Source organism: Hydra vulgaris, chromosome 13, assembly GCF_038396675.1.
Source record: "Hydra vulgaris chromosome 13, alternate assembly HydraT2T_AEP".
NCBI classification, from domain to species: Eukaryota; Metazoa; Cnidaria; class Hydrozoa; order Anthoathecata; family Hydridae; genus Hydra; species Hydra vulgaris.
In genome coordinates this window covers 4,457,534-4,469,153 of record NC_088932.1, presented here as the reverse complement: position 1 = coordinate 4,469,153, position 11,620 = coordinate 4,457,534, and the positions used below count along the sequence as shown (strand labels likewise).

The 11,620-nt window shown below is 29.4% G+C and overlaps 1 protein-coding gene across 1 annotated transcript; it reads left to right on the top strand.

The window, feature by feature from the left end:
- Nucleotides 1-6,998: 6,998 nt before the first annotated feature.
- On the top strand, nucleotides 6,999-7,562 carry LOC136089545 (uncharacterized). The gene has a single exon (XM_065815597.1). It carries the CDS (start codon nucleotides 6,999-7,001, stop codon nucleotides 7,560-7,562), a length of 564 nt encoding a protein of 187 aa, XP_065671669.1.
- Nucleotides 7,563-11,620: the final 4,058 nt, after the last annotated feature.

Here is an 11,620-nt window from a genome sequence, read left to right as displayed (position 1 = left end):
ATTGTATTAGTTAAATTTAATTCTTTTTCTCCCATTATGATTTATAATTTGATTGTTGCATGAATGATGTAGAGTGATTTAAGAATTGTGGCAATTGTTTTTCAATATTTTGATGTGTTTTTTTGATTGATAGTGTTTCACGGTGCATTCTAAACGGTTTGACAATAATGTTATTATCCCAAACATCGGGTTTAAGTACCATTCTTTTTTCGCTACTTTTAATTTTCACTTTGAAGGATCGGTTGTACATGTTTTCTCTGTTAAGCTTAATGTCTAATGGCGTAATACCAATTTCTTTATTCATGTAGTTTGAAAGATCTTCTTCAGATAAGGAATTACAAACACCGCCTACAAATATATAAGACTCTCGAATAATACGTTGCCCTGCAATCGAGTTTCTGTTGTTAACGACTTTATTACCAAAGACGGGTTTTATCCTCTGCTTATCTATTTGGCTATTTATGACTCTATTATTTTTTCCTATCACTTTGAAATCTTGATAGTCTGCTATAAATTCGTTTTCTTTTTGCGGTTCAGGCTTAAGCAATTTAACCACGGTTGCGTAGGAATCTCTACTTTTATTTCTACAATCAACTTTCAAACTAGAATCCTCTGCAATGGAGCATACAGGAACATCTTGCAGTGTATTTATTTGGTTTGCGGAATGATAATTTATTGAATTTGAAACAATAGATTTTAAAACTTCTTGTGGTTTACTGTTACTTGCGTTAACAGATTGTGACGCACATTGAATTTTCACAATTTCGCTATTTGTTTTTTGTAATGCGTCGTATTTTTCCTGTAATAAATGCAAATCTGCCATGATTTTTTTATTTTCCGATTGTAATGCCTTTAAGCGATCGATAATTTCTTTTAAGATCGATGTCATATTTATATCTGATGATTGATAAATTTGTGGACTAACTTGTTTGGAGTTAGAAAGCAATTTATTGAAGTCCTTATGGAGTTGATTTTCCGCTATAGTAATCGACATCAGATAAATATCATCAAGACACGTTATTATCTTATACCGCTTTCTAAGATTTTTTTTCACTGGGTCTTCTGCGTCTAGAATAATGTTTAGCAACGAGAACTGCTCCATGTCAAAACGCTCTAATATTTCTGTAAACAATTCGACTCTTAATTTAAAAACTTCAGCCTCTTTAAACTGCGAAAGCCCATTGATAATGACTTCCTTTGGATGGGAACAAATTTCCTCTACATTTATTATATAGTTCTCTACAATATTGTTACTCGACTGTATTGTTAAAAACAACTCACCAATTTGTCTTGGTGCCATATAACATAAAGTTTAAATACATCAAAAATAAAAACTTGTTTTTTGTATTTTTTTCTGAAATAAATCTCTTCTGAAAAAAAAAAAAAAAAAACACGTCTGTTCGCCGCAAAGATGCGTAAAAATAGAGAAGATGCATCAAAAGTAGGTTTACCTAGAAAGACGACCTAGAAAGCGCGTCACAAGTTTAGCGCATGCGTTGTTGCTGAAATGTTCCGTCGTAAAAACCTCGTGGATTCAAAGTACCTTTTTTTTTGTATTTAAAGCAAGTTTACTTTTTATTTTGGAGATCAAGATGATTGAAAATAATGTTCACCAAGATTTGGAAGATGTAACGAGTAAGATTTTTTATTATTAGTTTATTATTTATCTATTATCAGTTTCTATTCAAGTATTGAGTAAAATTTTCATTCAATTTATATATTTAATAAATGTAAGTGTAAACACATATATGTTACAAATATATTGCAAGTTCCACTACTCACTGAACGTTTTTTGTGCAAGTTCCACTACTCGCTATAATTGGACATGCATTTTATTACCTTACTACATGATTTTACTATTTTTCGACTAATATATATATATGTATATATATATATATATATATATATATATATATATATATATATATATATATATATATATATATATATATATATATATATATATATATATATATATATTGTTTTAGTATTATATAGAACAAAGTAAAGGGGTAAGAACAGGTTTTTTTCAAAAATGTTGTTTTAAGCTCCACCCTATGGTTTATTGATATTTTTGCAATATTTTAATACAAATTTATTAATACAACCAGTTATTTTATACTTTTACTTATAAATGGAGTTTATGTCTTTATAAATTGTTATAAAAACTAATTATTATGAAAAGAACAAGATTATTTAATAGTTTCATAATTATGAGGTTCTTATAAACACATGTTATGTTTTGATCATTTTTTGATTTTTGTAAGAAAATAGTTTAATAATTAAGTTACACATTGATTAAATTTAACATTTATCTGTACTAAAATGTTTAATTACGTCATATTGTTCAAAGGCATTATGACATGATAACGTCATATTGCTCAAAGGCAATATGACATGATTACCATCATGTAAGAGGTCGTCCATAAAGTACGTACGCCGAAAATTTCAAAAATGTGACCCCCTCCCCCTGTTGCCATTCGTACTTTTTAGCCCCCTACCCCCTTTGAAAAGTACGTACGCTTTTGAAGTACCCCCTCCCCCCCTCCTTCTCTTTTCTCTTTATGAGTTAAAAACAACATTATTTTAGAAATTTAAATATTAGGAATCGTCCATTAAGTACGCCGGGAATGAGTAAAAATATTAAGTCATCAAAAAGTGGTGATATTCTTTATATTTCAAAACGTTCCATTTGATTAAAATAATTGCTCAATACTTTTCAAAAACAATATGAAGTATAAAAAGAATTTTGGAATTTCTTCATATTTTAATTTTCAATTAGTTAGCGCGATAACAGTGTTGTTAAGGGTAACAACTTTAAAAGCTAAAGTTTAAAAGTATTGTTAAACTATAAATATTAATTTTTGAAATTGTTATGTTAAAAGTATTTTTTACACTTTTATAATCTTTATTTTGTAAAAAATATTTTATAATGAAAATAAGATACTATAAATTATTTCAAAACTAAACAAACAACCCCGTTTGCATTTAATGTACCTTGTAAATTTAAGTTGTGCTTTAAATAGTTAGTTAAAAATTAGTTAGAAGGCGGAATTAATAAAATGAATAATAATGAAAAGTACAAAATTATTTACCAACAAGTAGCAAAAGCTATGCCACAAAAAAGTAAACAGGAGCAACAGAAAAAAGCTAATAGATTGTGGTATAAAGTTAAGCATAAAGAATTAACGTATGAATCAGTTTTAAAAGATCTCACACGAAAAACAATGGAAAGCAAAAGTCAGTTGATGTCTTTTTGGTCTAATGTTAAAACATCGAAGAATCAATCTATTGCAGTGAAGCTTCCTCTCATAAACGAAATATCAGATGAGGGACCAGAATCTTTGTTAACATCCGATGAAGCAGACAAAATAGATTTTGAAATCGATGAAATACTAGCTACTTCTTCTAAATTTGATATTCAAAAAAGTGAAAAATCACAAACAAAAGTCCCAATTGATCAGCCGCAAAAACCTCATACTCCCCAACAAGAGAAAATTTAAACTGAAATTTCGCAGTTAAAAGAGCAGCTGTTAACATTGGTAAATGTGCGCCGTGCAGGATTGATAACTGACGAACTTAAAATAAGATCAATTTTTGTTGAAAAGCAAATAAAAATAAAACAAACCCGTCTTAAAAAAATGAAACGCGAGGCAATCCGTCAAAGACAACGGCGAGCAAGTTTGAAACGAACACTTAATGATACTGTTGATGACACGCCCTACTTAAAATCAAAACTTTCTAAAATCAATAGAGAAAAAAATGGCAGACCAGCTGTAATTGAAGATCAGCCAGATCTTCTTACTGCCATCGTTATCATTGCATCAATAGGAGCCGCTGCTAGCGATCGACGAAGATCGCAGGAGTTACGTTCATGTATACACTTGATGACTTAAATAAAAGCCTACTAAAACTGGGTTATTATTTATCGCGATCTGCAACTTATTTGACTGATGCCTAAGCGATCAAACACACTTGAGGGAATACGTCAGGACTGCTAATATAGCTCGTGATAGGCATATCGATGCTGGATTTACATTTGCGTGCATGCAATACATGGATGAAATTTGTTCAATGTTTGGTCCAGATTCATGCTTTTATTTAAGTCTAGACGACAAAGCCAAAGTACCATTAGGATTAGCAGCTGCAACAAAACAATCACCACTTTTGATGCATCTTGATTATCAAGTATGTTTGCCAGATCATGAATTTTTAGTGGCTTCCAGACATAAACTTATACCGTCTGTTTATGCAGCTTGTATTATTGATCCAAACAAATTTGCTGACGCAGTGTCATATTCTGGACCAACGTATATTGCTATTAGATCTATGAAGGATGATAGCAGCACTGCTTTTACTCATGGTCGTAATTTGGAGCGTCTTGTTTCAATTGAAAATTTTAAGCTTCACATTTGTACTCCAGAAGGTCAGGTAAAACCTATATTTGTTGTTGCATGTGATGGAGGCCCTGATGAAAATCTAAGGTTTGTAAACCATTGCAAGTTGCAATTGCAAGATTTATAAAATGGGATTTGGATGTCTATCTAACAAGAACTCATGCACCTCATCACTCAGCATATAATAGGGTTGAACGGCGTATGGCTCCGCTGAGTCGAGAGTTAGCAGGATTGGTTTTGCCACATGATCATTTTGGGACACATCTAAATGCATCTGGAAAAACAATTGGCGTTGATTTAGAAAAAAAAAATTTTGCTAAAGCTGAAGAAACTCTAGCTGAGGTATGGTCTGATATAGTAATTGATAACTATTCTGTTTGTGCTGAATATGTTGAACCTTCCAAACTGTCATCAGTACCAGAGCAAGATTCAAAATGGATTGAAAATCACATGTCATGCTGCTGAAGGAATTTTTATTCCTGAGCCAAAGTTAACACGAAGTATTCCTAAACCTTACTTTTCTTCTCTAGCGCAGCGCTTGGGATATATAGGTTCCAAAATTTCGATGGAAGCTTCCTTTGATTTGTACTGCCCATCAATTTCACAACAAAAAATTGATCAAAGAACTTGCAAAACCTGCAAAATTTATCACGCTTCTAAAGCAAGTGTTAAGCGTCACAAATGCATGTTTAAAAACGTAATCAACACAACCTCAAAATAAAAATGACGATGAAAACAATGATACTCATTTAACAGTAAATGAAAGTAATTCTGATCAAATTCATGTCATTGAAAACATATTTGATTGGGTGAAATCACCCTTTGATTTAGATCACCAACAATTTAAATTAATTGATTAATGAAGACTATATTATTAATTTTGTTTATGCAATATTAAAACGATGTTTTGAAACCTATAAAGATAACAGTTTTTTTTTTAGTTTGTGATTACTTAAAAAAATTGTATCACCCTGCCCTTAACCACAACGTATACTTTAAAGGTACCAAACAAACACTCTTGCCAGTTTGTTGATTTAAAAGTTTCCTGTTTGCCAGCAAAAGCGCTTAAAGATCAACTGCACAAATTTTTCAACAAGTCTTTTTTGTTTTATTTCGTGTAAACGATCTTTTAAATGATTGCAAAGTAATAACTGTCACCTTGATGTTCAAATTTTCAAACACTTAATTGATTGCTTGCATTTTTTTTAGCTGAAATACTTTTCAAAAATTTATAATCTCCAGTTTTCTCAAGCTTCTTTGTTTATTTTATTTATCAAATAAGTTAGCCTCGACAAGACAAATCAATTTTGTAACGTGACATTTTTTATATTTAAGAAATAATAACTATGTTCTTATACACAAAAAATTTTCGTATTTATATATGATTGAGCACAAATTTGTTTTCCTCGGGGTAATTAATCTCCTACTTTAATTGCGATACAACAACATAGGTGGAGGGTATGCAAAAAACTGTGAAAAAACTATCCAGGCTGGATATTGTCAAAACAATTGTTATGACTATCGCAATCAAATCTTTTTGAATATCGCAAGAAAATACAATAATTGTGCATTATCATTAAAACTTTCCCTATTCCTAAATAACTAATAAACGTAACCAAGTATGTGAAATGTTACATTTGTAAAACACTTCAAACGTAACTATGAGGTACCATATAAACATTCCGGCCTGTTTATTTGAAACTAAAAACCCACAACATTTTTACCAAGTTCTTTAAAACTTATTACGTTTTTATTGTTAAATTTAAACAAATTTTACTAATTTTTAAGTTCCTTTGGTAAAAAGAACTTTAAAGTTTCCAAAAATAAATTGTAATTAGATCTTCTTTAAGGGCAAGTATACTTCCCTCCCTCTTCAACGGTCATTTCATAGTGACGGTCATGGTTTTATTATTTTAAAAAAATTATTTATTTATTATTATATTCAAAAATATCTAGTTATTTATTAAAAAACATCTAACGGGTGATGCGGAAGTTATCGGACAAATCCTAATTTCATTATTTGAGCATAAAAATTAGTTTTTGTGGTTTTATGCGTAGGCATAAACGTTCTATAAAATATAAACTTTATTATTTGAAACACAATTATTTAAAATGAGGTTAAATGCAGCTGAACGAGAATCTTTTCAAAAGCGACTAAAAATGTTTTTTGTAAATAAACCTAATATAAAAAAAAAAAAATCGTAAATCATTTTGAAAAGGAAGGATTTGCTCGAAGTACAATATATGATAACCTAAAAAGACTTGAAACTGTTCAATCGTTTTCTGATAGAAAGCACCCGGGTCGTCCGACATCCTGGACGAGAGAAAAGAAGGCCGAATTAACGAGACTTGTCAACAATCGAAAAGGGGTCAGTCAGAGAAAAATAGGTATTAAATTCAGTGTAAATCGATCGACAATTGGTCGTCAGTTAAAAAAAAAAGAATATTAAATATAGAAAACGTGAAAAAACTCCAAAATACACTATAGAACAACAAATATAGGCAAAGAAAAGAAGCAGGAAACTAGTTAACCAACTCTATAACACAAAATCGCTTCTAGTCATCGTAGACGAAAAATACTTTTGTTTTGCAGGGGACAACATGCCTGGAAATTCTGGATACTACACAAACAACAAAAAGACATGCCCAGAAAGTGTTCGTTTTATAGGAAAAGAGAAATGTCCAAAAAAATTATTAATGTGGATAGCCATATCTGACCGTGGTATGTCCAAGCCATTGTTTTGCACTTCCAAGGCTGTAGCGATCAATTCATCAACCTATATTAATGAATGTTTAGAAAAACGACTTCTTCCATTTATTCACAAGTATCATAGAGACTTGAACTATTTATTTTGGCCAGATTTAGCAAGTTCTCATTATTCTAAAGGTTCTCTAAATTGGATGGACCAATATGTCTATTACGTTGATAAAGAATCCAATCCCCCAAATGTTCCTCAAGCACGAATAATTGAAAAATTTTGGGGACATTTGGCACAGAAGGTTTACGAGGGAGATTGGCAAGCTTCAACAGAGCAAGTTTTGACTGATCGCATTAAACTAAAACTACAAGAAATTGATTTAAACTTTTTACAGTCGCATATGAAAGGCGTCAGAGCAAAATTGAGATCAATTGCAGATGGTGGTATTTTTTCATATAATAAATAATATATTTTTATTAAAAGATAAATGCTTTATTTAAAAAAAATATAATAGTAGTTTGTTTTTTTATTTATAAATAAGTTATTGACGTTTTTATTTTGTCCGATAACTTCCGCATCACCCGTTAGCTGTAGATAAGTATTTGTGAGTGGTGGTAAGTTAGAAATACAAGCATTAACTAAGAAAAATTACTTTTTTTAATTAGTGCGTACGTACCTTTATATTCAACCCACCCCCCCCCCCCCCCCCATACGCTTTCGTACGCTTTTTGAAGATCCCCCCTCCCCCCTATGAGTGTACGTACTTTATGGACGACCCCTAAAGTGATGTTTTTTGAACAAGTTTATTTTTTTCAATTTTTGAATTTTTTTAAATGTTAGGCTTTTTTTTTATAAGCCTCTCTAATTTTTCTCCGATTTTATATTAAAAAATTAGTGCAAACTAAAAATTTTTTTTTTTTGTACTACACGGTCGTTTGCAGGAGGAAAGTTATTATACGCATGCGCAGTGGAATTACATTTATTGAAGAATTTTTAAAATAGCTATGGTAACAGCGTTATAAAAACTAATCAGTGACAACGAGTAGTTTGTTCAATTTTAGATAATTAAATAGGTTTTTAACTAGTTTTTTCATGAAATTATTTTGAAAATAACTTGAGCTGTACGAAGAAATTTTTCAAATAAAATGCAAGACCTCTGATTGTGAATAATATCTACTTTCAGCTAAAGCAACTTTAGTGTTTTTGTTTACAATTTTCAAACCTTTTTTAAAATATTTTTGAGCGTAGAAATTTTTGAATTTAAATTTATTCAGCAAGATGAACCTTTTATCTTTTTTGTATTTTTCGCTTATATAAGGATTCAATTTTTTTTGCAGGGTTAAAAGAAAATCTTAATCATTAAACTTTTGTAACCTGTTGCTATGGTACTCTTTTCCGATGTGACTAGTGATCGACCGAAACCGAAATTTGAGCCGAAACCCGAAAGTACCGAAATTTCGGTTCAGTGAAGCCGTAGCCGAAACCGAAACCGAAATTTTGGCCGAAACCGAAATTTCGGCCGAAATTTGAAAATGAATGTTTAAAATCCCTGAACCTTTTATGATCACAGATTTAAAGCAAAAAAAAACTATTTTACATATATCTAGCCAATCACCATGTAACAGAGTTTGATAAAAACTCTGATATGTCAGGACATTTCAACAATTAAAGGTAATAATTGAAGTATTTTCTCTGCGAAATACATATTTTTTCATGTTTTCTGGCAAAAGTCTGTTTCTTTCATTTGAAAGAATTTCTCTAGCAGTTAAAATCAACCTTTTAACTTCGGCAGATGTTGGTGGAGGTCTAAGGAATCTCTTTGCTACTTTTGCCAAACCTAACTTTGCTTTTAATGTTGTTTTCTAATATAAATCAATGAAATTTTTTTTTTGTTATTTAGGTGCCCCAAGAAGACCTATAGGTCTTGTCACAGAGCACCGCAGAAGTGCATTTAACCAGGAAGTTCACGCCTCCTTCATTACCGTGACGCAAAAATATATCCGAAGCTCGTTTTGAGCCTGGATCTCCTGCTTATAAGGCAAGCGCTCTAACCACTGCGCCACGGTCGCACAAGAAACTTCAGACCTTCTTTGAAGTTTGAATCAATTTTTGAGATTTAGATTGTGCGATCCACGAGATATTTTCAAATTGCAAGTTCCGTATTTGAAATCACTAACTGTCACGGTAAAATGATTCCATAAACCAGTTTTTTATCGATTATTTTCCATTGTAAAATTTAGCACTGAGAAACTTTTGATTAAACTATTGGTTTGGGTTGCTTTACTTAAATGTTAATTCATTTTAAGAATGATTTGAGAAAAGTAACTTAAAACTATTATGTAACGTGATTTCAATTAAAATTTTTACAATTGTTATAATTAAAAATTGATTTACTAACAAATGATTACAATTAGGAAACTGTCATGATCCCACTCTATGTTAAAGCTTAAAAAAAATCTTTTAAAAGTTTCGGTTCATTTCGGTTGCGGTTTGAACCGAAATTTCGGCCGAAACAGGAAAAATAAAAAAATTGTTGAAACAGAAATTTCGGTTTCGGTTTCGGCCGAAGCCGATAGTTTCCGTTCACTAGATGTGACTATATATATATATATATAAATATATATATATATATATATATATATATATATATATATATATATATATATATATATATATATATATATATATATATAAATATATATATATATATATGTATATGTATAGTGCTCAATATTCTTAGAGAGAGCATAATATTGTTATATGTTAGTAACATAATATTTTTATTTGTTAGTAACATAATATATATATATATATATATATATATATATATATATATATATATATATATATATATATATATATATATATATATATATATATATATATGTATATATATATAAATATATATATATATAAATTAGTAAAAAACACTTATATAACTTTTTTCTTCAACTTTAAGTTTCACCATTGCTGGATCATCAGGAAGAGTTACTAAATTTAAAAAAAATTCAATTTATAGAAAAAATTATTTTACAGGAAGTTATAAATTATTATAACTGAAAATAAAAATAACTTTTTTTTAAATTACTATATTTTTTTGGTTAACGGGAAGTTACAGAAAGTAGTTATTAAATAAATTTCTTTGGAATGGGGATAATTTAATTTGGTCATTTGTTTTTATAATTTTTTAAGAGGTATTTATTTTCGTGTTTACATTTAGAAATTAATTCAAATTTTTAATTTAATAAATTTTCCTGATTTAAATGAGTAATTATTTCAAATTTTTCTTGCAAACATAGCATACATTTTTTGGAAATTATTATTTAGCAGGGCATTTAATATTGCTCTGTTCTTTAAGAACATTGAACACTCTATTTGTAAAATACACTAACAAAATTTACACACACACACACACACACACACACACACACACACACACACACTCATATATATATATATACATATATATATATATATATATATATATATATATATATATATATATATATATATATATATATATTAGGGCCCTGCACATAATATATATATATATATATATATATATATATATATATATATATATATATATATATATATATATATATATATATATATATATATATATATATATATATATATATATATATATATATATATATATATTAGGGCCCTGCAAATTGACATTTTTTGTTTCGAATTGAATCTCAAAGCAGGTCTTGATTTGCGAATCGAATCAGCAATTCGTGGTAAACCAAATTTAAGCATTTTTTTTTGCAAAAAAACAAAAGTATTTCTTTGATTAAATTCTTCTTGCCCATTTTTAATATGTTTTTTGAACACCTCAGAACTTTTAGAGGACATGGTCTTGTTATCTAGAGTGTTCCATAACGAGATGGCTCTAAATATAGTACAACATGTATCCTTATATTTGGAGCCATTTGAAGGTAGAATCATTTTTTTGCTACAACGAAGTTTAAAAGGAAGGTTTTTTGTATTGAATAAATCCTTCATAAATTGCGGATTTAGATAATTAATTGATTCAAAAACTTCTATCATAAGAAAGCGCAAATTTCTTAAGTGGATCCTCGGACTATTATCAAAACTTAACAATTCATCAAGAGATAAGTCAAACCTTTTATGGATAATACAAAGAGCTTTTTTATGAATTTTATTTATAAGGTTGTCATAGTATTTAGAACAAAACATCCATATTAGGGGACAATAAGAAAAATTTGATATTATGAAGGCGTTAAACAACAATGTAGCTTTATTACGGGATAAAAAACTTCTTATGCGTGAAAGGGCAAAACATTTACCATTAGCTTTACTGCATAAGTGTTTAATGTGTTCTCCAAAATTTAGATTCTTATCAATTGTAACACCAAGTAGTTTCACCCTATCAGAGGCAAAAACAGTTATATTACCTATTTTTAGGTATTGATTATTTGTGTTTTTTAAACCAACTAAAAGTAATTGGAATTTATCAGGGTTGGCAACCATCGAGTAAAACTTAAACCAGGCAAT